Consider the following 27,976-nt stretch of genomic DNA (forward strand, 5'->3'; position numbering starts at 1 on the left):
TGATGGGGGAGTAAAGAGCGGTTCAGTAGTAGGAAAAGAATCAACACAGAGAGGGATAGTTTCTACATCGAGTAGTAAGTTAGGGGTAGAGATGGGAGAAGGATTGTTTTAAATTCAGAAAGATGATAAGGCTGGGAGAATAATCCAGAGCCGCCCAGCAGGACTGTGTACGTCAATTCTTCGCGTGAGGGCAGAAAAGCGGGTGGCGGGGCGGACTGCGACCCCGCCGCTATGCTGGTCCTGCCCCTCCTGAGGCTCGCTTCAGACGAGTTGGATAATGACCCAAAATATCTACTGGACCCCTAGAAGCTTGGAGGAGGAAACGGCAACCCACTCTAGTATTCTTGCCTGGAGAATTCCATGGACAGAGGAGCCTGGCGGGCTACAGTCCATGGGGTCGAAAAGAGTCTGACAAGACTGAAGCACAGAACACACCTAGAAGCTACTAACAGTTGCAAGATTCCTTCCCCACAGAACGCAATGAAATTCTTATAGAACTCAGATCCTGACCGTCGGGTCCCAAGTTGTAAAACATCTCCTGGAAGCTTTTGCTAGACATAACTCAGCTGGTCAGTGAACGGTTTTTTTTTCCCCCCAGCTGAGTTTGAGTTTTTCACGCGTTAGTTTTTACTGTCCGTGGGAGTTTTTTTTTCCCCTACTCTGTGGAGTGGGGGAAGAGACTGAGGTAACTTGCGGTTTCCTCAGCATAAGAACTCCTCCAAGGCAACCCAGGTTCCAGCGCCATCCTATTCAAAATATTCCTGAGACAACCACTTCGCACCCGACTGTCCCCTGTCACACTGCCTCTCGACCTTTCCACAGCATTTTATTCAGCCTGCCGCCAAGCGCCACCTTCCACCTCTGCACGGCGTAAGGGGTGGGGGTGGGGCATCACATTGCGCATGCGCATGTTTCCGAGCGCGCCCGCGCGCGCGCCTTTTGGTATGAATGGCTGTCAGGCACGAGGGGCGGGGAGAAAGCGTGCGAACACAAAATTGCTGCGGTGGTCGGCGGTGACGTAAAAAGGCAGCGCCGTACTTCTGTGAGTACAGCTTCCGCCGGAGGGAATATTCGCCCTTCGCAGGCATGGTGCGCTGCAGTTGCGTGTTGTTCAGAAAGGTCCGTGGCTAGTACCCCCTCAGCCTGATGTGCGAGGCCAGGTGCCTCTAACCCCACCTGAGGGTGCAGGTTTTTCGCTTTCCTCCTTCCCCACGTATTTCTTCCTGGGGGCCTCTTTCTTGCTTTTTTTCTTAGTCCTTTTAGCCTCTGGAGTACTCGGGCTTGTCCTGTAATAAGAAGGGCGTGATCACCGATCTTTGTTAGGAAGGTTGTTTGGAACAGGGTTTGAGATTTTTCAGGGCATAGTGTGCACGTGAGATGGAGGGCTGGGACTTCCTTGCCGTTTAGGCACGCGATATGGTACAGGTGGAGTGTAGGTTTGACTTTTGACTCAAATACGTATTTTCCTTCTTTTAAGTAGTAATATCCATAACTTGTTTTTACATATTTTTTCTTTGAATGCATTGATATAAGTAACTTTTCTAAAGACGATTTTTATCGGTAAACGAAAATAGGTAACTGACTTGCCTTCTTGCGAGAAACTAAGAGTTTTGTGCACTGTGGGTTTAAGAATCGTTTTTGTAAACAATTCGCAGTTGCTTTCAGATTTAAAAACCACTATAAGATCCTTACTAGCAAATGTTTTTTGAAACCTACTGGCATCATAGTTTGATCATTATTACTAAGGACGAGATTGGGATAATCCTTTTAAGTTTGGGTTCTAAATCTTTGATAAATCTAGAGCAGTAAAAAATGTCACATATTGTAAGGAACTTTAAAAACAAGAGTTTTATTTCTGTCGGAGGAAAGGCGTGGTTAATGAAGTTTTACTTTATTCAGCTATTTTCCACAAAATAGGTGGTCAGAAGAGAGACTTGTGAAGCATAGTACTTGGGTATCTAGGGTAACGAATCCTTAAGCAAAAAAAAAAGAACGACTACGTTTTTTTGCTGGTTGTATTATTAAAGGCTGCTTGTGTAACTACTGCCATAGCGGTCACTGCCAGTCCATGTGTTTTTTTGCAAGGGAAATCTACCTCTTCACTTACCTGTGATGCATTTCTGATCTAGCCCTACTGAACTAAAGAGTAAGTTCTTAAGCTCTCAGAGAAAAATGCTCTGGCTCACTCTTAAGTTCAGTTTTATATATTCCTTCCACCCTTACTATACTGTTTTCATGACTATATTTCCATACTCAAATGAAAATCTGTTCTTTGAAACTTTGCTTATAACTTTCACTGCAATCTCAAGTCTAGACTTGAGATTTACCAGTATCACCAAAGGAGCTTTTGATAAATGTGCTGGTTTACCCTAGTCTCATCCCCTTCTCCAAAGTTTATCAGAATGGTCAGTGAGTGTATGTATTTTTTTTAAAAGTCCCCAGATGTTTTTGATACTTAAAACTATATACTAAATGACTAAAAGATGGGAAGATTATGAATTTAAGAAATTACTCTGTAAGGAATTTTGATAGCCCAGGTGGCTAAGACACAAGATCTGACCAGTAGGAAGTTCTTGATTTAGTGAGGGAAACAGAAATAAACCCTAGATGCAGTGTAGGGTTTCTAGAGGCCTAATGGCAACTTACTGCAGTATTCTTGTCTGGTGAATCCCATGGACAGAGGAGCCTGATGGGCTATAGTCCATAGGGTCACAAAGAGACACGACTGAAATGACTGCACAATGTGTATACACATTATATATACATATATATGTATGTATATAATAATAGATATATAATTAAAATTACTGAGTGCCCAGCTAAGCCAGTAGTAAATATTAAGTTGAGAAATTAAGAAATACATCAGAAAATAGGACATTTGGATGGGTTTATGATAGAAAAGAAAAAATGACATTGTAAATAGATGAAACAGCATGAGCAGAATGTCATGGAGAAGTGACAGTACATTGTGTAGTATAGAGTAAAGAGGAGGAGGCTATAGGAGGGGTTGAGTGAATGGCAATGAAACTGGAAGGGTAGGTTAAAAGCTTTAACTGTAGCACGGAGAATTTTAGACTTTATTTTGTAAACAGAAAACCGTGAATGGTTTTTGAGTAAGGGAGAAATATGTTTAGAGATCAGATCAATTTTCAGAAAAATAGCTCTGGCAGTGAGACAGAATATGTTTTGAGGAAGGAATGACTAGATGCTGAAAGACCAGTTAGGAGCTAATGTTAATGGTCAATATACTAGAGCATGTAGTTGTGCTATAAAGGAAAAATAGTAGAGCTTCAGGGAGAGAAACAGGTATAAAGATTCCCATATGTAGCTCAATGAGTAGAGAAGCTTTAGTTTCATTATTTGAGAAAACATTGGAGGAACAGAATTTACCTAAGGAAAAATTGATTTTGTTTTATAACATGAAAGGTGACTGTTATCCTTTCAATACATAAGATATATATTTGAGGGATTTCAAGTATAAGATACAGATCTTGTTTCAGTTGCTTTAGACTATTAAGCTTACATCTGGTGGAGATGTCCAACTCATTGGAATAGAGAATATCTCACCTGGGTGATAGTTGCTAGTACAGACTGAGAAAGTACAGGGGAAAAAGTCTGTTGAAAAGTGGGCCAATGTCAGACCTTCAGGTTAGGAAGGACAACAATTGATAATGAAAAACAGAGTTAATATGGGAAAGTGAGATCAGACAGGAGGTAGACTAAGCAAAAACAGTAAATGTGGCATACAGAAAAACCTTTTATATTTTTAGGAGTTTTAATGGCATCAAAGAACTAGAAAAGAGTTCAAAATTGGTAAGCACTTAATGGTATCAGTTCAGTTCAGTTCAGTTGCTCAGTCGCGTCCGACCCATCATGACCCGGTGGACTGCAGCAAGCCAGGCCTCCCTGTCCATCATCAACTTCCAGAATTTACTCAAACTCATGTGCATTGAGTTGGTGATGCCATCCAACCACCTCATCCTCTGTTGTCCCCTTCTCCTCTTGCCTTCAATCTTTCCCAAATCTTTGTTTGGTATACAAATGTTCTTTTTTTCTCTTTCTTTATTAGTATGGAAACTTCATTGATAACCTGAGACTTTTCACCAAGGGAGGAAGTGGTGGAATGGGCTACCCTCGTTTAGGTGGAGAAGGTGGAAAAGGTGGTGACGTCTGGGTTGTAGCCCATAACAGAATGACTTTAAAACAACTTAAGGATAAATATCCTCAGAAACGGTTTGTGGCTGGAGAAGGAGCAAACAGTCGGTAAGTATTTACTGAATGATTTTGATTTTATGAAATGAATTCCTCCCAGAAGAAGAAAAAGTTAAAAGATAAAAATTTATTTGGAATTTGAAGTAAATAATAGCCTGAATTTGTAACTGAGCAAAAATCTACAATTTTTGTCTCTAGTTAAAATAACAGATAAGTACTAAGGTGGTTCTGAAATTTTTAAACTTTTGTCCTTCCAATGTTTATATTCTTTCACACTTCCGTTATAGAAACAGAAAATGATCTGAATCTCCACTGTTTTCTTCTGAGATTATCTTTGACAATCTTTTTAGTAAACTCTCTAGAATGTTACCTGGCTACTCCACCCGACTGCAATGCTTAAGATTTAAAGACTGTTTGCTGCTATGTCTCTTGAATGTTTTCCTTTTGTCTCTGTTTTCATTTTCTCTCTGTGAAAGCAAGATCTTCCGTTTGTTTTTTGTTATTGTCTGTTATTTTCTGTGGGACATATTATGTTGGCCTTAAAAATAGGAGTATTTTTTCTTTCATTGTAAAAAAAAAAATGAAGAAAAAAATTCTTAAACCTTCCATCAAAATACAGACTATGATTCCTCAGGCCTGTATAATTCTGTTGTTATTCTTTAGAAGGTTTTCGTACAAAGCTTAGGCTTTCTGTTCCTTTTTTGTTTTCCCTTCCCAAGCAAGTGTTTGGGTATATGTCTATATATTTTTAAAACTAATTTTCTTTATTTATTTGTGGCTATTCTGGGTCTTGGTTGCTGCAAGGGCTTTTCTCTCATTGCAGTGAGGGGGGGCTGCTGTCTAGTGGAGGTGCACGGGCTTCTCATTGAAGTTGCTTGCCTTGTTGCAGAGTGCGGGCTCTGGAACGCGTGGACTCAGTAGTTGTGGTTCCCAGGCTCTAGAGCACAGGCTAGGTAGTTGTGGAGCATGGGCTCAGCTGCTCCGTGGCATGGGGAATCTTCCTGGACCAAGGATTGGACCCATGTCTCCTGCATTGGCAAGCAGGTTCTTTACCAGGGAAGCCCCTGTTTGGGTACATTTATTTGTCACAATTGTAGATGATGGAATGCGGCACTTGCTTGGGGGATGGGTGTAAGCAAAGGCTAAGAGCCATACACAGGCTAAACAGCCTGCAACACAGAGTGAGGAACATCCCGCGGCAACCACAATAGCAAACATTCCTGCCGCAAATATCCAGCAGTCCTCTACTTGTAAAGAAATCCTTGGAGAAACCCCTTAAATTTCTTTTGAGCATTTTTATTTTATGAATAGTCTTTATAGGGCAAATTTTGAGTTCCCTATATTAGAATTTAGTAATCAGTTTAAAGATCAGGGTGTTGTTTTGCTATTTTGTTGTTACAGGTGGGAAATAACCTGCAGTTTACATCCTAAAGTAAAATTTTTCACCATTCTATAATTTCTTTTGAAAAGTATGGTTGCTATAATTCCAAACTTACTCTGTTTAGATCAGTGGTGAGCTAAAGATGGTATATAACATTAAATGTTAAGAAAGATTTAAAAAGAACATTTACTGTGCTTGTGTGTTGCAAGTTTTAGACTGTAAAGGCTTAAATCTAAAAGATTAATAAGAGCCAACTGGATGAAGGAGAGGAAAAAGCATTACAGGAAAGCTAACAACATGAAAGACCTAGAGATAGAAGACAAATACCAATAAAAGACACTAAAAGAAGGCCAGTGTGGGTGGTATGCAGAAAACATAGACTGTAGTGGAAGATGAGACTAGAAAGATTCAGAGCTTTATCATTTCTAAAATCTTTCGGTATTCTCCAGATTGTCTCCTGTCTTCAGTCTCAGTCATCACCTCCAATCGATTCTTTATCCAGTTATCTCCAGTGCTTTTTCTGTAGCGTCAAATTTGTTAATGTGAGCATCAAATTTGTTAATATGACTTGCCTATTTAAAATCCTTCAGTGTTCCCCATCACTCTAAGATAATATTCAAACTCTTTAACATAGCATATCAGGCTCTTTGTGATCTGGCCTACAGTGTCTTCCACCCCACTTCTACTGTGCTTATGCTCAAAATAACTTATTTCACCAAATACCTAGTTCCGTTCTAATCATGTGTGTATGTGTGTGTGTGTGTATTTTTTTTCTTTCACTTTCCTGCCTTGATTATCTGGCAAAAATCTTCCTCCCCTTCCAAGTTCAAGCACCACTTCCAAAATGTTGGTAACTGAGTAAGATCTTAATTGCAGACATCTAATAACGTCTACTGAAAGACTGCTTTCGTTCATCATGAAATCTAATCTCAGTAAATTGGCTTATGCTTGCTTAACTATGAAAATGATCAAATACCATTTCAGTTATTTAAAAAGCTGTTTATAAAATTGTTTTGAAATTTAAGTGGCAAATGTTTTTAATAAAGTATCTTAATAGAATATTCACTAGCAGTAACAAGAATGAAAAGTGAGTCTTGTCTTTACATTTAAAAATTGCAGCATAATCCCAGTAAGAGAGATGTTCTATTTAAATCTTTCTTTAATATATTTCAAATTCATTCATTTTTGTCAATCTAGTTCAATCAGTTGATGTTACTTGAGTATCTACTTTGTGCCAGTGACTATACTAGATGTCTAGGATAAAATGATGATCTAAACTGTTGTGTTCCCTGCTGCCTTGGAACCTAACAGTAGTCTCGTATGAGAGCAAATATTTATCAAATAAATGAACGATAGAAAATTATCACTGTGACAAGTGTTATGATTGAGAGCCTGCACATGAAAATGCATATGGCAGTTCTGACCTGATCAGAGAAACCAGGAATAAATAGGTTTTTTAAAAGGTCTGCTGCTGAGTCACTTCAGTTGTGTCCGACTCTTTGCGACCCCATAGACGGCAGCCCATCAGGCTCCCCCATCCCTGGGATTCTCCAGGCAAGAACACCGGAGTGGGTTGCCATTTCCTTCTCACATTTAAAAGGTCAAGTACTTATAATTCTTCTAACCAGAAAAAACCATTATCAACCTTTTCATGACTTCTCTAAGACTTTTCTGTGTCTTTATGCAAAGGTAATTAACTCTGTATATAATATTTGGGGATATAAAAACAGGAGCACAAAATTTAGTAACCTTCTCTTTTAACTTTTTTTTCCCATCCCAGGAAATTGTTAAGAATGCCTGAATAGTCCGATAGTATTGGAAAGAACATAAATTACTTTGTCATTCATCTATTTAATTATTGATTTTTTTTTACTGTTACTATCACAATGCAATACATGTCTTTGTGCACATAATAGTTTACATGGTTGTTCACTTATTTTTTTTTTTTAATAAATTCCCAGAAGTGGAATTACTAGTTAGAAGTTTGTACCACTTGATCCTCTCTTGAGCAGTTTAAGAATAGCCATATGAGCCTCCTGTAATTAAAGTACTCTCATTTGAGGGGATTTTTAAAAAATACCTTGTTATTCATCAATGGATTTTTCACATTTATTTGTGTTGTTGGAATGATCTCTTTCTTTCAAATATACATTATTTTAGCTTATTATCAGTTAAAATGAGTTTTAGTAGTTAGCTTGGTAACTTAAATCGTCACTTAATATTTTTATTGAGATATAATATCCTAAAATGCAAATAAAATATTTATTTTTTCTTCATTATTTGACCACTTAACATCTGCATTAGAAGAACAGGTTGATTATCTTCTTTCTATACCATTAAATTTGCTTGAAGCATCAACCATTTAATCTGGCAGGTTTTCTTTATGTTAATTTGACTTTATTTTTTTGTAGAGTTAGTGCACTGAAAGGCTCCAAAGGAAAAGACTGTGAAATTCCTGTACCTGTGGGTGTTTCAGTAACTGATGAAAATGGTAAAATTATAGGTAAGTGTACTGTAGCTTCTTATATTGTGAATGATAATGCTGTGCTCTGCTTAGATGTGCCCAGCTGTTTGCAACCCCATAGACTGTAGTCTGCCAGGCTCCTCTGTCCATTGAATTTCCCAGGCACACTACTGGAATGGGTTGCCATTTCCTTCTCCAGGGGATCTTCTCCATCCAGGGATCTAACCCAAGTCTCTTACATCTCCTGCACTGGCAAGCTGATTCTTTATCATTGCACCACGTGGGAAGCCCATAAAATTGTGAGAAATGTGCACATTTTCAAAAATTGAGAGCTGTAAGGAATAGCACCTCTCAAGTTTCAGGATTTTTTTTTTTTTAAACGTTAAGTATTTTAGTTGCTAGTTTGTAAAACAGCTTTTAAAATCATTACATAAAAGTTGTTCAGAATTAGCCACTAGATTAAAAATTATTTTAAAGACAAGAATATTTACTTGGTTTTGAAAAAAATAACTAGCCTTTTCCGTCCACTAGCAAAGGTGTTTTTCCAGGGTCAGACTTTTAATAGAAACTTGATTCTGTTATTAAGCGCTTTAGATTTGTAAATTAGACATTCCTGGCTTCTGTATCTGAAAGAAGAGTGCCATTAGTGATTAGCTCCACTTATTAACCTTTGCGTTAAATATCTTCATCTCTCTTTTTAAGGAGAACTCAATAAAGAGAAAGACAGACTTTTGGTAGCGGAAGGAGGTCTTGGTGGCAAATTACTTACAAATTTCTTACCGTTGAAAGGCCAGAAGCGAGTAATTCACCTTGATCTAAAACTTATAGCTGATATAGGCCTGGTGGGGTAAGTATCATTCATATTTTTATTTTTATGCTTTCAGAGAGGTAATTCATGAAGGAAATAAATATAAATGGTAATGTAGGGGCTGCATTATTTCTTATTTGTGGAATTTGTGTGTTGTTTGTGTACTTTTAGAATATGCTGCTAAATGTAGTAGTTTTCATATTGCCAACATAGAGAGTTTCATAGTTACTGTTCATTTGTCAAGTTCAGTTCAGTTGAGTCGCTCAGTTGTGTCTGACTCTGCAACCCCATGGACTGCAGCACGCCAGGCCTCCTTGTCCATCACCAACTCCCGGAGTTTACTCAAACTCATATCCATTGAGTCGGTGATGCCATCCAACCACCTCATCCTCTGTTGTCCCCTTCTCCTCTTGCCTTCAATCTTTCCCAGTATCGGGGTCTTTTCAAATGACCCAGTTCTTCGCATCAGGTGGGCAAAGTACTGGAGTTTCAGTTTCAACATCAGTCCTTCCAATGAATATGCAGGACTGATTTCCTTTAGGATGGACTGGTTGGATCTCCTTGCAGTCCAAGGGACTCTCAAGAGTCTTCTCCAACACCACAGTTCAAAAGCATCAATTCTTCAGCACTCAGCTTTCTTTATAGTCCAACTCTCACATCCATACATGACCACTGGAAGAACCATAGCCTTGACTAGACGTACCTTTGTTGGCAAAGTAATGTCTCTGCTTTTTAATATACTATCTAGGTTGGGCATGACTTTTCTTCCAAGAAGTAAGCGTCTTTTAAGTTCATGGCTGCAGTCACCATCTGCAGTGATTTTGGAGCCCCCAAAAATAAAGTCTGTCACTGTTTCCTCATCTATTTGCCATGACATGATGGGACCAGATGCCATGATCTTAGTTTTCTGAATATTGAGCTTTAAGCCAACTTTTTTACTCTCCTCTTTCACTTTCATCAAGAGGCTCTTTAGTTCTTCACTTTCTGCCTTAAGTGTGGTGTCATCTGTATATCTGAGGTTATTGATAGTTCTCTAGGCAATCTTGATTCCAGCTTGTGTTTCATCCAGCCCAGCGTTTCTCATGATGTACTCTGCGTATACGTTAAATAAGCAGGGTGACAATATACAGCCTTGATGTACCCCTTTTCCTATTTGGAACCAGTCTGTTGTTCCATGTCCAGTTCTAGTTGTTGCTTCCTGACCTGCATACAGATTTCTCAAGAGGCAGGTCAGGTAATCTGGTATTCCCATCTCTTTCAGAATTTTCCATAGTTTATTGTGATCCACACAGTCAAAGGTTTTGGGATCGTCAATAAAGCAGAAATATATGTTTTTCTGGAACTGTCTTGCTTTTTCGATGATCCAGTGGATATTGGCAATTTGATCTCTGCTTCCTCTGCCTTTTCTAAAACCAGCTTGAACATCTGGAAGTTCACGGTTCACGTACTGTTGAAGCCTGGCTTGGAGAATTTTGAGCATTACTTTACAAGTGTGTGAGATGAGTGCAATTGTGTGGTAGTTTGAGCATTCTTTGGCATTGCCTTTCTTTGGGATTGGAATGAAAACTGACCTTTTCCAGTCCTGTGGCCACTGCTGAGTTTTCCAAATTTGCTGGCATATTGAGTGCAGCACTTTCACAGCATCGTCTTTCAGGATTTGAAATAGCTCAACTGGAATTCCATCACCTCCACTAGTTTTGTTCGTAGTGATGCTTCCTAAGGCCCACTTGACTTCACACTGCAGGATGTCTGGCTCTAGATGAGTGATCACACCATCATGATTATCTGGGTCATGAAGCTCTTTTTTGTACAGTTCTTCTGTGTATTCTTGCCACCTTTTCTTAATATCTTCTGCTTCTGTTAGGTCCATACCATTTTTGTCCTTTTTGTGGCCATCTTTGCATGAAATGCTCCCTTGGTATCTCTAATCTTATTGAAGAGATCTCTAGTCTTTTCCATTCTATTGTTTTCCTCTATCTTTGCACTGATCACTGAGAAGGGCTTTCTTATCTCTCCTTGCTATTCTTTGGAACTCTGCATTCAGATGCCTGTATCTTTCCTTTTCTCCTTTGCTTTTCACAGCTAGCTATTTGTAAGGCCTCCTCAGTCAACCATTTTGCTTTTTTGCATTTCTTTTTCTTGGGGATGGTCTTGATCACTGTCTCATGTACAGTGTCACGAATCTCTGTCTATAGTTCATGAGGCACTCTATCAGATCTAGTCCCTTAAATCTGTTTCTCACTTCCGCTGTATAATCGTAAGGGATCTGATTTAGGTCATACCTGAATGGTCTAGTGCTTTCCCCTACTTTCTTAAATTTGAGTCTGAATTTGGCAATAAGGAGTTCATGATCTGAGCTATAGTCAGCTCCTGGTTTTGTTTTGGCTGACTGTATAGAGCTTCTCCACCTTTGACTGCAAAGAATATAACCAGTCTGATTTCAGTGTTGACCATCTGGTGATGTCCATGTGTAGAGTCTTCACTTATGTTTCTGGAAGAGGGTGTTTGCTATGACCAGTGTATTCTCTTGGGAAAACTCTATCAACCTTTGCCCTGCTTCATTCTGTACTCCAAGGCCAAATTTGCCTATTACTCCAGGTGTTTTCTTGGGTTCCTACATTTGCATTCCAGTCCCCTATAATGAAAAGGACATCTTTTTTGGGTGTTGGTTCTAGAAGGTCTTGTAGGTCTTCTTAGAACCATTCAACTTCAGCTTCTTCAGCATTACTGGTCGGGGCATAGACTTGGATTACTGTGATATTGAATGGTTTGCCTTGGAAACAAACAGAGATCATTTTGTCATTTTTGAGATTGCATCCAGGTACTGCATTCTGGACTCTTTTGTTTACTATGATGGCTACTCCATTTTCTCTAAGGGATTCTTGCCCACAGTAGTAGATATAATGGTCATCTGAGTTAAATTCACCCATTCCAGTCCATTTTAGTTCGCTGATTCCTAAAATGTTGACATTCACTCTTGCCATCTCCTGTTGGACCACTTCCAATTAACCTTGATTCATGGACCTAACATTCCAGGTTCCTATGCAGTATTTGTCTTTACAGCATTGGACCTTGCTTCCATCACCAGTCACATCCACAAGTGGTTGTTGTTTTTGCTTTGGCTCCATCTCTTCATTCTTTCTGTAGTTATTTCTCCATGACTCTTTGTGACCCCATGGACTGTAGTCTACCAGGCTCCTCAGTCCATGGAATTCTCCAGGCAAGAGTACTGAAGTGGGTTGCCATTTCCTTCTCCAGGGGATCTTCCCAACCTAAGGATTGAACCTGTGTCTCCTGCATTGCAGGCAGACGCTTTACCATCTGAGCCGCCAGGGAAGCCCAAGGGGCTTCCCAGGTGGCGCTAGTGATAAAGAACCTGCCTGCCAGTACAGGAGACAAAAGAGACACAGGTTCAATCCCTGGGTTGGGAAGATCCCCTGGAGAAGGAATGGCAACCCACTCCAGTATTCTTGCCTGGAGAATCCCATGGACAGAGGAGCCTGGCAGGCTGCAGTCCAAGGGGTCACAAAGAATCGGACACGACTGAAGTGACTTAGCACTAGCCCTAATCTCCAGTAGCATATTGGGCACCTACCGACCTGGGAAGTTCATCTTTCAGTGTCCTATCTTTTTGCAGAAAAATCAATCAAATGCAGTAGTATAAGAGGGTAAAAGAATGTTACCGGATCTTAGGAATAAAATTAGGAATCCAAAGAAACCACATCTTAAAAAGTACATAGAAAGAGTAGGGGGAAAATGACTAAGATATTCTTACAAGTTTTAATAGAGGTATTGAAGTATCATCAATCAGATGGCTAAAGACTGGTACAGGTGATCTCAGCCATTAGCTTTACATACTGTTGAGCACCATGTTGGATCTTGTAATGACCATTCCCCTGTACTTCACTCTCTGTTTAGGAACTGTCCATTCTCAATACTGCAGACCTTACAGTGTTGTTCTCTTTCACCAGCCTCCACCTTCATCATACAGTGCTATTTAGCTGTAGGGTTTGCAGTGCTGGCACCAACTGGAGGGAGATAGATAGCAAGGTAGAAGGCAGATAAAGGAACGGAAATGCTCAGCTTTGTGTGTCTCCTCTCCCTCTGTCTTCCCCTCCCAAGCTCCACTGCAGCATTCCATGACAGTCAGATGGAAAGCCTAAGGAAAAGGGAGCAGAAACTGCTGCTCTACTCCAACTGCCACTTCATTCCTTGCCTTCCCATAGTTTCTCATCTCTTTTCATCTTCCTCTTCTCACATCTCACTGCTTTTTTATCACACTCTTCACTCTGAACTCCTCACCTCATTCCATGCCTGTCTAAATCTTACCAGCAGGGGCTTAGAGTTCACAGAGGCCTCATACCTGCTGAAGTTGTAACAGAGAAAGATGAGATCTTGGCATTAAAGCTTCCTATTCAGATTTAATTTTTTTTCAATAAAACATAGTTATGACGGTAATAGGTTCTGTAATACTATTGGGATGGGCAAAAAGTTTGTTTGGGTTTTTCCATAAGATGTTATGTTGTGAAAGAACTTTTTGGCCAACCCAGTATATATTTTTAGGAACTTTATGGACTGAATAGGATTTTGTGGATAAGACTGAGAATCCAGCCATTCACTTTCTCGTTTTCTGGAAAAATATGTTTCAGTTTCCATAGAGATACCCTTACAGCCTAACAAGAACATACCAAGGTTGAGTAGTGAATACAAATGGGGTGGTGATGGGAGACTCAAGTGAGACTGTTTGTGTTAGAATCTCAAATCTTCTGAAGGCCGGCTGGATGGTCTTGAATACAATATCTCTAAGCCTTTGTTTTCTCTTTAATAGAGGATGGCAGTAGTCCTGCCTTAAAAATGTTATTGCTGAGTAAGATTACATTTGCAGCATAACAGATGTCTTGGATTTATGTATGCTCAATGAGTGAATGGTAGCTGCTATCATTATCATCATCATATATTATTAACTTATTAGAGACCACATATAGTGAAATAACTAAGCTTTTCAGAAGTGGACTTCATGTTAGTTAATATCAGGCATCATGATTTTAGAGCACAATGTTTCACATGTATGCTAGTGCTTTTGATTAGGTAAGTGTTCTTAAAAAGTTACCTAATGTGAATACCAGCATAAGCAGACACCCCTTAACTTTTAAGCCAGCTTCGGGAATGAACTGAGCCTTGAAAGCAAGTTATCATGTAACGAGTATACTTGTACTGCTGTGGTCAAATCTGATCTTTGCATGGGTTGGACTTCAGCCTGTAAAATCTTCATTAGGTAACTTTCAAGAAAAATTTGTTATTGGTTCTTCAATCATTAGCTTCCTTTTTCTTCTTATATTTTGATCTCTTTGGAAATAGGTGCATTTTTCTGTGCTAATATTGTTATGAATATATGAGAATATTAGAAATAAGCAAGTCCGCTAGTGACAGTCATGGCAAAAATGATTGCAGTTGCTTTTCAAAAAGTTACAAGAGCCTGGGTATAATAGGATATAAGAAAATACTGTTTTGCCAGGGGAAATGAGTCAAGCAATCTCGTGTAATTTTATTCTAAATTTATTGTAGAAATGTTTTAATAAGGAAGATTGTTTAAAGAACTTCATTAACAGCTTAAAATTTTTTATAGAATTCCAAGTTAATATTCGTAAAATATTTACACTATTATTCCAAATGAAAATTTGGCAGTTTTGAGAAAAGATCATTATTTGAATGAAAGCTGTGAAGACAGGGATAACATTTTTCCTGTTGGTTGCTGTATTTCTCATGCCTAGTATATTGCCTGACCGAAGTCAATGCTCAGTATTTGTTGGATGATTTTTTAAATTGAGATACACTTGACATAGAAGTTTCAGGTGTACAGTGTAATGATCTGATATTTGTATATGTTTATCACCACCATGGTAAGTCTAATTAGTATCTGTCACCACGTGTAGTTTAAAAAATTTTTTTCTTGTGATGAGAGTTTTTAAAATTTACTCTTTTAGCAACTTTCAAATAGTACTGATTATTAATTATAATTACCATGCTGTGCATTACATCTCCATGACTTACTTATTTTACAACTGGATTTTTTTTTTCGGCTGCGCCACATAGCTTGCAGGATCAGAGTTCCCCAACAAGGGCCTGAACCCGGACCCTTGGCATTGAACAGCACAGAGTTCTAACCACAGGGTGGTTAGACCCGTGGTTAACCAGGGAATTCCCTACAGTTGGATGCTTTACTTTTTCACCCCCTTTACCCGCCTTACACCCTCCTCCCCCTACACACATTTTTCTGTGTGCTTTCATCCGTCATTGGACACCTTAGATTGCATTCACATCTTGGTTATTATAAATAGTGCTGCAGTGAACATGGGGGTGCATATATCTTTTCAAGTTAGCGTTTTGGGACTTTTTTTATAAATATCCAGAAGTGAAATTGCTGGATCATATGGTAGTTCTATTTTTAATTTTTTAAGGAATCTCCATACTGTTTTTCATAGTGACCGTACAATTTACATTCCCCTTGGTTGAATTAATTTAATGAAAATATCTGAATGATTTTAGGAAACTACCTTTTAAGTGGCTCCCATTCTTAGTATTTACTTTCATCCATTGGGGGCTTTTCTTGAGGGATATTTAGCAATAAAATAAAAACCTTTAAAACAGCCAGATATTTTAATGTAATATTTCCTTATCTAGGAATTTACCTCAAGGAATAAAGGTATATGTAAAGGTTCAAGGATATTCACATCAGTGTTTAAATTCTTTTTTTAAAAAAAAGTTTGACAAGAAATTAGTGCTCATTTAGTGCAGAAAGAAAATTAGTGCAAAAAGAAACAAATTAGTTCAGAAAGAAAAAAAGAGATGTCTGTTAGTTGCAGCACTTAATGTTAAGGTGACTTACTGTTGCTGTATGTCTTTCTAGCTGTATGCACATTTTTTGCAATGTTATTTATAACAGTAAAAAATTTTGAGACCACCTAAATGCCTAATAATAAGAAATTAGGTAAGTAAATTACAGTGTACCCTTGAAATGCATACCTTATATAATTCAGTTTAAAAAGAAGGCCAACCAACTATAAGTAGCCGTTTAGTGAAAAAAGGAAGCAAAGTTGAATCTAATCAGATATCTACCAATTTATAGGAATATGTTAAAGGGCACCATGTGTGTCAGCAGAAAAAACAGACAGGAAAAGAAACTACAGGACAAATGACCCAGTTTCTTTAAAAATAAAATTGCAAAGGGGAGACAAGTTTTATTTTTTTATTTTTTTTTGGGGGGAGACAAGTTTTAAAGGGAGCCTGTACTAAGAGAAATTTAAAAGATATGTCAACTAGTTGTAATACGCAGACCTTATTTAGGTTTTTATTTAAATAAACCAACTTTTAAAAAGTTATTAAGAATGTATTAATATTTGTTGAAGCTAGATGATAGCTAAATCAGGTTCATTACTTTGCTAGTGAAATGTCCATATGAAATGGTTTAAAAAAAAAATCCACAAAACAATATAAGAAATATTTTGTCAATGTTGGCTAGAGATAGTGAGTTGCAGGTATTTTTATTAATTTCTTTTTGTTTTTCTAGAGGTTTCTTTTGTTGTTCTACATTTTTTTTTTTAATGTTACTTGATTGTCAGTAGTGAAACATCTTTGGTGTTCACCATAAATTTATCTTTACCTTTTTATAAGTATATTTTGTTCCTCAGGTTTTTCAAGATTATAAATTTATATTCTGCTTTTAATTCCAGCAATATTCAAGAAGTCTGTTTTTTGAAATGTTAGGAATTCAGAGATAAGTATTTAAAATGCTGTTATTTGTTGTGACATATTAATATGAATTTATTTTCTTGTTTCAGATTCCCAAATGCTGGAAAATCCTCTTTGCTAAGTAAGATTTCTCATGCAAAACCTGCAATTGCAGATTATGCATGTAAGTACAAATTTTTTAGTGTGTGGGGTATATTTTAAAGACTAATTTTTCTTTGAGTATGAATAAAATATAACTGGGGTAGCCTTAGTTTGAAAATTCTTGGCAGACAGAATATATGGATTTCCCATTAATCTTTGAAACCTCTATAGCTCTCAGGAAAGTTCCTGGTACTTGGATACTTTGTCACATTTATTTCTCTGTTGCATAATCATTTGTTTGGTTTAGTTATTATTTTATGAGTCCCTACCCTTTATCAAACACTGTGATAAATGCTAGGAAGGCAGAGATCAGTTCTTTTATTCATTAAGCAAGTATTTATTTCCAGGAACTATAATAAGTTCTGGAGTTATAAAGATTGGTAAACAGAAGTGAATACACTTACTAATGAATATAAGAGGGTATAATATAAGAGGGTGTTCTGAAAGAGTGTAGGTGAGTGCTGTAGATTTCTTTGGGGAAGTGTGATTGTGGGGATGAGATATGAACAGTAAATGTGAGTTAATTGGTGACAGACAATGGAGGTTGGAGTCTTTTTAGTCAAAGGAAATAGTGTGTACACAAAGGCTTCATGGTGGCAGGGCGTAGATTTGTTTGTCTAAAGAACATGTCTTAAGGGGATGAAGGAATCAAGCTGAGGCTAGAGATGCAGGTGATCTATGATATAGGCCATATAGGCTGTATTTGATCTTTATAGCTTTAGAAGAGGTTATAGCTTTTTAACAAAGGATAAAAATGATTAATTTGCTTTTCAAAAAATATCTCTTTGCATATAATGTACAAAATGGATTAATGTGGGACATAAGTGGATCTGGAAAGAACTTAGTAGAATTAGCTATTGCAGTAGCAGATAAGGCATAGTGGAAGCTTAGACTAAAAGTAGTGAGTGAATGGGCTTCCTGGGTGACTCAGTTGTAAAGAATCTGCCTGCAATGCACAGGCCTCAGGAGAAGCAGGTTTGATCCCTGTGTCAGGAAGATCTCTCGGAGGCAGGCATGGCAACCCACTCCAGTATTCTTGCTTAGAGAGTCCCACAGACAGGAGCCTGGTGGACTATAGTCCATAGCATCACAAAGAGTTGGACATGACTAAAGTGACTTAGCAAGCAAGTGAATGAATATAATAGGATCTCTACCTTCATTAAACAAAATGGCACAGAATGACATTAACATGGAAAGTGAAAGTCACTCAGTCGTGTCCGACTCTTTGCGACCTGATGGACTATACAGTTCATGGAATTTTCTAGGCCAGAATACTGGAGTCGGTATCCTTTCCCTTCTCCAAGGGATCTTCCTAACCCAGGGATCAAACCTAGGGCTCCCACTTCGCAGGAGGATTCTTTTCAGCTGAGCCACAAGGGAAGCCCAAGAATACTGGATTGGGTAGGCTATCCCTTCTCCAGCGGATCTTCCCAACCCAGGAATCAAACCGGGGTCTCCTGCATTGCAGGCAGATTCTTTACCAACTGAGCTGTCAGGGAAACTATTGAAAATAAAATCATGAAAAATAAAATCAAACAATTCTAGGGTTAGACTCTTCTGATAAAGTAGAGTTAATTTTGTACTAACTGCTATAAATCTCTTGGCCAGTATTTATTGTTAGAAAATAGGGGATCTTTGAGAAGGAAAGAAGAAAAGCAGAAAGTCATAGAAGGAGGCTACTGTTAGACTGATGAAGTTTGAGGATAACTGAATGAGAAAGGACTAATAGATTTCACATGTAGCCCAAATGATAGAAACCTAAAATCTGCCCCCTGCCCTGAACACCTTTGCCATGCTCTTAAAGTTTGAGAGGGACTTTGAAGCCCACTAATTCCTATGCTTTTGCAGATTATAAAAATCTATATTTGTCCTTTTCCAAAATAATTATACCTTTAATTTCAACGAACGAGAACATAATCTGAATTAGGTTGTTCACAGAAAGGAAATATTATTTATTTTATACATAACACTCGGATAGTTTTGAGAGTACAATGCTTTATTCTAGCCTTAATGTACTTTTTTTTTTTTTTTAGTTACAACAATAAAGCCTGAACTTGGAAAAATTATGTATAGTGATTTCAAACAGGTGGGTATTTTTTTTTTTAACTTTTATTCTTTTTAAAATATTTATTTATTTATTTGGCTGCTCTGGCATCCTTAGTTGTAGAATATGGGATTTAGTTCCCCTGACCAAGGATTGAACCTGGGCCCCCTGCATTGGGAGCACAGAGCCTTAATCACTGGACCAGCAGAAAAGTCCTGTAGGTGGCTATTTTTAAAATAAGACTCTTGGTTAGAAATGAAAGTACTTGCCTTATTGCTTAGATTTTATAACATTTGACAGTTTCTGTGGTGTTGAAAAAAGTAGCAGGATTTTTTTTTTGGTAATTGAAGTCATGATCAAATCAATTCTGATGAGCACTATCTGAGTAAAATATTATATAAGAATAATTCTTCCAAAGTTTGGATACAGTTTGTAATTATAACATTGATTGTATCTTATTCTCCTTGATGTGTTTGTTCTCACTGCAATTCCATATTTTATTGCCATACTTGATTATTGATTTTCATTTCCTAAAAACATATTCTAAAGTTCATGGATGTAATTTTATCTCACTTTACTGTTCAAAAAAAAATTTTTTAATTGAATGGGATTTTGGTCTTAGCTAGCTATTAAAATTTATTTTTCCTTGGTAAAGAAGAACTATAGTTTTTTTGCATAATTAAAATAAAAACAAAAAATGGAAAATAATAAAAATTTAAAAATATGTATGATCAGCAGTTGCATTCCTTAGTGTTTACCCAGATTAATTGAAAACTTAGGTCCACTCAGAAGCCCACACATAGATGTTTATAGTTGCTTTGTTCATAATTGCCAAAACTTGGAGGCAACCAAGATGTCCTTCAGTAGATGAATGGATAAATAAGCTGTGTACGTATTCAAAATTGAATGTCACTCAGCACTAAAAATAAGTAAACTATCAAGCCATGAAAGGACACAGAGGAACCTCCAGTGCTTATTACTAAGTGAAAGAAGCCAGTCTGTAAAAGCTACATCCTGTATGATTTCAACTATATGATGTTCTGGGAAAAAGGCAAAACTGTGGCAATAGAGAAGATCAGTGGTTACCAAGGATTAGGAGGAAAGAAAGGTTGAATAGGTAGAAAGGTTGAATATGCAGCATACAGAGGATTTTTAAGGGCAGTGAAACTATTCTGTGTATTGTAATGGTAGATACATGTCATAAATTTGTCAAAACCCATAGAATGTATAAAACCTAGATGACGAACCCTAATGTAAAATATGGACTTGAAGTGATGATGTATCAGTGTAGTTTCATATAATCCAATGACATAATTCAAAAGATATCAAAGATGTATATTCATTAATCATAGTTGTATAATAGTAAAAATTTTTTTAAAGCTTTAACAATTACATAGAATATTAAATAATAAGTAAAATTATAAGTGCAGGATAATATGAATTTAGAAAACATTATTGGTAATTTTTAAGGGAAATCAATAAAAAGACCTCTGAAGAAAATTTCAGAACACGAGACCTCTATATGTACTTTGGTTTGTCACATAGCTACAGCTTTCTTTAAAACCGAACATTTTAACCACACAAGCAGTGTGTGTAAAGCAGTGTTTTTCATCCCTTATTGTACATCAGGATCACCTGACTAGCTTAAGAACAACAATGATAAATCAAGCTTGGGCCCCGTGATTTGAAACCAAATCCCTGGGGATAGGGCTTGAGGATCTGTAGTTTATAGCAGTTCCTTAGATGATTATGATATGCGGTGAGGTTTGAAAACCACAAGTGTTGAATAATGGTTAATGACTCTAATAATGGTTAATAGTCCTAAATAGAGTATAGGGACACTGTTTCCTTTACTTTTTAAAAATGGTTAAATCCTGGTAGAATATGAACAGTAAAGGAACAGTGGAACCAAACAACCATTTACATATAGAATAAAACACTTTACAGTGCTTACATCCTAAGTCAATGTCTGCTGATTTAATATCCTTGTTTACTTTTAAGAATTTAAAAACTTGAAATTCTTTGAAAAGTTCATATTGAACAGTATAATTTATGGAATTCTAAAGAGAATTCATATTAATAAATGTTAAGCTAAGCCCTAGAATTCTTAGATTGTTAAAGTAAAAATGGGACTCTAATTTCTGATAGCAAAGGATTTTGATTCTTAATACATTTATTTTGTTATCAAAGTATCTTGGGTTTATTAGAGATGCAGTAATTCAGTGGTAATCACAAAACAGAAACTTTATAATTGAAATATGAAAATTGTTGGATGTAATTAGATTTGTGTTTTCATTTTTTATTATTAAACCATTTAATTTTGTATTAGATATCAGTAGCTGATCTTCCTGGTTTAATAGAAGGAGCACATATGAACAAAGGAATGGGCCACAAATTCCTCAAGCATATAGAAAGAACTAAACAACTGCTTTTTGTTGTAAGTCATATGCCTATCAATGTAATGCTTAAAAGAATGTGAGAATCAATGAATTTAGTTTTCCTAGACATTTTTATAACATTTAAAGATAAAGTATTAGCATATATTAATCCACTACATCTGTTTAGATAGGAGTCAAATTTATTTATAATATGGGTGTGGAAATGGAACATTTACTGTATCAGATGAAAGTTTGGCCATATTTGTCAGGTTTATTGATTCCTTAGGATTTTCTGTGTACTACTAAATTACACAGCATTATTTTCCTATTTCATGAGATTATCTTTATTAGTATAAGTTGTTTTATCGGTACTAGTTTCTCATTAATGATTGTGATATTATAAGAATAATTACAGTGATCTTAAAATATCAATTTCTCTCATTTCACATTACTAAATTACCAAAAGAGTATAGATTAAGAAATTATTTATAGCTTGAATGAGTGAAACTTTTCAAAACAGAATTGTATAGCTGTCATTCTTACGTTAAAGGCAATCTTTTATCCTTTTTTTTTTCAGGTTGATATTTCTGGATTTCAGCTTTCTTCCCAAACTCATTACAGAACTGCTTTTGAAACCATAATACTGCTTTCAAAAGTAGGTTTTTCTATCTGGTCTAGTATTCAGGGACATAGGACTGTACGAAATAACATATGACAATTAGAATAAATATATCTTCTACCTCTACTTTCTAAAACTTTGGTGTCAGTTAAAGAATTATCTAAACTTGCTGTCTCCAGTTTCTTAATATTCATCCACTTCTCAAACTGTTGTAATCAATAAAACCTTCCTGGATTTCAAATCCCTATTATATAAATTCTTAGACTGAGTCTTGTTTAACTTAATTCCTACTTCTTAGACTATTTCCCAGTCTACTTTTTAGGCACTCTGATACCCAGATAGTTTGGTTGTACTTTAGATTAGCTGCCTATTAGATATCTTTGATTGGATGTCCCATTAACTTCTCAAATTTAATATGTGTAGAACTGAACTTGGGCTTCCCTGGTCGCTTAGTGGTAAAGAATTCACCTGCAAGGCAGGAGACCCAGGTTCGATCCCTGGGTGGGGAAGATCCCCTGGAGGAGGCCATGGTTACCCACTCCAGTATTTTTGTCTGGAGAATCCCATGGGCAGAGCAGCCTGGTGGGCAGCTGTCTGTGGAGTCTCAAAGATTCGGACATAATGGAAGTGGCTGAGCATGCACACAGAACTGAACTTTTTTTTTTTTAATTTTCCAGCATCCCTCAGAAGCTTATTGAATATGTAAGCCAGAAACCTGGGTGATAGTGATTCTGACTTTCTCACCACCTGTATCAAGCCTTGTCAGTTTTATGCCCTAAATTTTTCTGAAATGCAGCTATTTGTCTTCACCCGCACTGTTGTAATCATCAGCCTCTCTTAATAGCTGGTCTCCCTGCTTCTAGTCTCACTTCTTTTCAGGCCATGTTTTATAGGCAGCTAGAGTGATCTTTGTTAAAGAACCAAGCAGATGTTTGTTCCCTGCTCTGATGGTCCCCCATAGCAATGGGTTAGGTTGAAGTCTAACCTGAACATGGTATATGAGGCAAAGTTAGGTTCCTACCAAGCACTGTATCTCTGTTGTTCCTGCACCCTCTCCCGCTTCCCCAAGCAACACCCTGTGCATTCTCTATCCAGCCATATGATTTCTCTCTAACACAACATGATGTCTTTTACCTTAATGACTTTTATATCCTATTCGCTAGCTACATTTTTGCCTATTATTGATAATGCTGTGAACATTTGTGTACAGGTTTTTGTGTGGGTATGTTTTCCTTTCTCTTGGGTATATATATATATCTCTAGGGGTGAAATTACTGGATAATAAGGTAAATCTAATATTTTGAGGAACTGCCAGACTATTCTCCAAAGTGACTGCAGCATTGAATTACTTTACAATCTTACTAACAATGTATGAAGGTTCCAGTTTTTCCAATTAATGTCAACATTCATTATTACCTTTTTTACTTTGACTTTCCTAGTAGGAATGAAGTAGTATTTCATTGTGGTTATGATTTGCATTTCTCTCATGACTAATGGTGTTGAGCATCTTTTTATGTGCTTATTAGCCATTTGTATGTGTTTGGAGAAATGTCTATTCAGATTGGTTGCCCATTTAAATTGGGCTATCTTTTAATTGTTGAGTTGTAAAAGTTTTTTATAATTTAGATACAAGTCCCTTATTGGTTATATGATTTGCAAATATTTTCTCCTATTCTTTCAGTTGTCTTTTAACTTTCTTTCAGTTCCCTTCTGAAGTATGGAATTTAAAACTGATAGAGTTCCCTGTGTCTATTCTTTCTTTTATTCCTACTTTTAGTGTCAAATATAAGAAGCCACTACCTAATCCATGGTCACAAAGATTTACTTCTAAGCATACTTACTTTTTCCAAGAATAATACAGGCATAGGATTAATTGTCATTATTTAGTTCTGAATTTTATCTATGTGCTTAATATAAGTCCAAATATCTGTATTTGTCTCTAGGCACAAAATCACTTACTGATAACAGAGGTGTGAATGGGCCCTAGAATACCCAGGCCTATAAAGTATAGAAAGACATACCAAATAGGTCATTTATATAGGTATTTTAATACAGTTATTTGGTTTTTCTCTTTTGATTTAAAGGAGTTAGAGTTGTACAAAGAGGAACTTCACACAAAACCTGCACTCCTTGCAGTAAATAAAATGGACTTGCCAGATGCACAGGGTAAATTCCATGTACTGATGAACCAACTCCAGAATCCTAAAGGTAAACCCGTTCATTCATTTAGTGCCAGTTTAATGAATATCTATTTCTGCTTTATTGACTATGCCAAAACCTTTGACTGTGTGGATCACAATAAACTGCAGAAAATTCTGAAAGAGATGGGAATACTAGACCACCTGACCTGCCTCTTGAGAAATCTGTATGCAGGTCAGGAAGCAACAGTTAGAACTGGACATGGAACAACAGACTGGTTCCAAATAGGAAAAGGAGTACGTCAAGGCTGTATATTGTCACCCTGCTTATTTAACTTCTATGCAGAGTACATCATGAGAAACGCTGAGCTGGAAGAAGCACAAGGTGGAATCAAGATTGCCAGGAGAAATATCAATAACCTCAGATATGCAGATGACACCACCCTTATGGCAGAAAGTGAAGAACTAAAGAGCCTCTTGATGAAAGTAAAAGAGGGGAGTGAAAAAGTTGGCTTAAAACTCAGTATTCAGAAAACTAAAATCATGGCATCTGGTCCCGTCAAGTCATGGCAAATAGATGGGGAAATAGTGTCAGACTTTATTTTTGGGGCTCCAAAATCACTGCAGATGGTGACTGCAGCCATGAACTTAAAAGATGCTTATTCTTTGGAAGTAAAGTTATGACCAACCTAGATGGCATATTAAAAAGCAGAGACATTACTTTGCCAACAAAGGTCCGTCTAGTCAAGTCTATGGTTTTTCCAGTGGTCATGTATGGATGTGAGAGTTGGACTATAAAGAAAGCTGAGCACGGAAGAATTGATGCTTCTGAACTGTGGTGTTGGAGAAAACTTTTGAGAGTCCCTTGGACTGCAAGGAGATCCAACCAGTCCATCCTAAAGGAGATCAGTCCTGGGTGTTCATTGGAAGGACTGATGTTGAAACTGAAACTCCAATACTTTGGCCACCTGATGCGAAGAGCTGACTCATTTGAAAAGACCCTGATGCTGGGAAAGATTGAGGGTAGGAGGAGAGGGGGATGACAGAGGATGAAATGTTTGGATGGCATCACCTACTCAATGGACGTGAGTTTAGGGTAAACTCCGGGAGTTGGTGATGGACAGTGAGGCCTGGCGTGCTACGGTTCACAGGGTCGCAAAGAGTCAGACACAAGTGAGCAACTGAACTGAACTGAACTAATGAATACCTACTATTTGCAGAGACTTTTAGGTGTACTGTAATTAGTGGGGGAAAAAAATGAAACCTGTTCCTCTTAAAAAAAAACAAGTGTGTTTGAAGAAAGAACACATACCATATGAAACTTTTAAATGTGATATGGACAATCTGTTATAGGACATAGAAGGGAAGAAAAATTAATTTGAGCTGAACAGTTCAGGTATCATCAAGAAGTAAAACTGGGCTCTTAAAGAGTTAATGGGATTTGGATCAGAAGAGGAAAAAGTCAGCATATATTTATGAAGTCTTTTCACTTTTAACTTATTTCACAAGTTCTAGAACTTCATTCCCCTAGTACATTATGAATTTAATAACAGGGCTAGTAGTTCTAAAGAGATATGTATCTTTGCAGTGCCAGTTCTATAGATCTCTGGAGAGTATCAATCTTCTAAAAAGAACTTGAGTTGTATGTGTGGCACAGAATAAAAGATGCTGTTACTTCTAAAGTATTTGTGTGAAATTGGTCCCTAAATGGACCACTTTGTATAAAGGAATTTGTCTCCATAGTTTTGAATATTGACGTTTGCAGAACAAACTCTACTGTATAGAGATGATGCTTTCATTTTTCTGAGTCTAGTAGAGGACCTTTTGCACAAATGAGAAAAGTAGGATGGAAGGTAAGTGGTTAACATGTTTTTAAAATAGACTTAACCTGTTTTTATCCTTGAGATAAAAATTGAGGAAAATAAATTATAATGTACTAGTACTATCAGACAGCACCAGAAAATCCTCTCCTCGTAAAAATCCTTATATATATATATATACACATATTGGGCCTGCCCTTGAGTTAGTAAGTTACTTTGGGGGTATAAACATTCCTCAAAAATTTATAAAGTCTTTATTCTTTAATGTCATTTGTTTTATGAGGTCATTAGATCTGATCACTGGTTGATCTTGCAGAAAAGGGAATTTTCAGAAGTACCAAAGGGTGGGGGGGGGAAACTCAGGAGTTTGTGGCTATTTTGGCCTATCATAAAAACAATATAGTCACCTCATTGATAATTTCCAAATTAGCCTCTCTTTTCCTTGGGGGTAAATGAATCCCAGAAACCAAGCTTTGTATTGCTTTGGTTAATCTCTTCTAGCCAGCCTTTCCAGGCGACATCAGTGTTGATCCATCCCATCAGTATGCCATCCTCCCTTCTGTTGCCTTGGTAACAGAGAAGAAGCAAAAGTTATCTAACGGTTGTCAGTCCCAGTGGGGTGAAATATTGGATTCATCTAAAATGATCTCTCCTTGAACTGTTTTCAATTTTAGTATTCCTCCTAGTACCAGTGATGATAGGTCTCTAAATTTGGACAGTTAAAGGCCAACTGTGTGCTGAAGCAAACTAGAATATCCCAAGTCACAAATGAGTTTATTTTTGTAGAAAAGCTCTCTCAGAGCATCTGTGTTGCCTTACTTTATTGAATGCCCCAAAACAAAATTTATTGCTTCTGTAAGTAAATCATCTTGTGTGATTTATCTTTTGATTGGAGCGTTGTGTGCTCAGTCGTGTCCAGTTCTTTGTAATGCCATGGACCAGAATCTGCTAGACTCCTCTGTCCATAGAATTTTTCCAGGCAAGAATACTAGAGTAGGTTGCCATTTCCTACTTCAGGGTCTCTTCCTAATTCAGGGATTGAATCTGTGTCTCCTGTCTTCTCCTGCATTGGCAGGCAAATTTTTTACCACTGCACCATTACCTGGGAACTTATACTTCATTCAGTTAAAAATATATTCATGTAACAAATATTTACACAACTCAGGAACTTTACTTTCACTTTTCACTTTCATGCGTTGGAGAAGGAAATGGCAACCCACTCCAGTGTTCTTGCCTGGAGAATTCCAGGGACGGGGGAGCCTGGTGGGCTGCTGTCTATGGGGGTCGCACAGAGTCAGACACGACTGAAGTGACTTAGCAACAAATATTTACTGAGCACCATTCATGTGCCAAGAACTTTACCATTGTCATTAGTAAAAACCAAAGGTGCTAAGAGCTTATTAGAGAAGGAAAAAATAAAAACTAAATTTTTGGTTCACAAATGAAACCTCTAGCATAGTTTTGACTTATTTTCAAAGACAATGAAAATCAGCTTTTATTTGTGTTGTTTCAGAATTTTTGCATCTGTTTGAAAAAAACATGATTCCAGAGAGGACTGTGGAATTCCAACACATCATCCCCATCTCTGCAATTACTGGAGAAGGAATTGATGAACTAAAGAACTGTATAAGGAAATCTCTGGATGAACACACTAACCAGGAAAATGATGCATATCATAAGAAGCAATTGCTTAACTTACATATTTCCAATACAGTATCTTACAGTGAGCCACCATCAAAGACTGCTGTTTCTAGTCCTAGAATGGATATCACTTAAATGTATTAAAAGTGATATTGAAATTGTGTTCATTTGAAAGCCCTTTGACAAACATTTTTTAGAATGTTGGTTGTTACTAAACTGGTGTATATACCATCATTCAAGAACCATATTTTTAAAGATGTTTTGTAGTTAAGTTTATCAACAGATAAAAAAATAACTGAGGGTTAAAAATGAGAGGTTATAATATTATGGTTATCCACCTGTAATAACATCCTATAGTATTCTATATGTATGTCTCTAGTGAGATAATTGTTATATTATAAAAAAAGATTCCTTATGAGCAACTAGGTTTTATTTGTTTGTTTTTGAGTTTATCATTACCTGGTTCTCCTAAATTAGTAATAGTTGTCTTTTTTTGGAAAAACCTCAAACTCCTGAATTTGAACATATTCACAAATAAAGATTACTGATAATCAGCAGATTCAGTTCAGTCGCTCACTCGT

The 27,976-nt window shown here is 37.1% G+C and overlaps 1 protein-coding gene across 2 annotated transcripts; it reads left to right on the forward strand.

Annotated features, from left to right (window-relative positions):
• The first annotated feature begins 920 nt into the window (after positions 1–920).
• Positions 921–27,952, forward strand: GTPBP10 (GTP binding protein 10). Of its 2 annotated transcripts, none has more exons than XM_061414387.1 (10): positions 921–1,119; positions 4,070–4,263; positions 8,005–8,096; positions 8,760–8,904; positions 16,704–16,777; positions 18,789–18,841; positions 21,129–21,236; positions 21,755–21,832; positions 23,881–24,004; positions 27,268–27,952. In XM_061414387.1, the coding sequence occupies exons 1-10, from the start codon at positions 1,087–1,089 to the stop codon at positions 27,528–27,530; spliced, it is 1,164 nt and encodes a 387-aa protein (XP_061270371.1). In that variant the 5' UTR covers positions 921–1,086; the 3' UTR covers positions 27,531–27,952. The 2 variants fall into 2 exon arrangements, with proteins under 2 accessions (XP_061270371.1, XP_061270372.1); XM_061414388.1 differs by lacking the exon at positions 27,268–27,952 and adding an exon at positions 25,700–26,203 and having other exon boundaries at positions 1,037–1,119.
• The last annotated feature ends 24 nt before the right edge of the window (positions 27,953–27,976 follow it).

This window comes from Bos javanicus, chromosome 4, assembly GCF_032452875.1.
Source record: "Bos javanicus breed banteng chromosome 4, ARS-OSU_banteng_1.0, whole genome shotgun sequence".
In the NCBI taxonomy this organism is placed as follows: domain Eukaryota; kingdom Metazoa; phylum Chordata; class Mammalia; order Artiodactyla; family Bovidae; genus Bos; species Bos javanicus.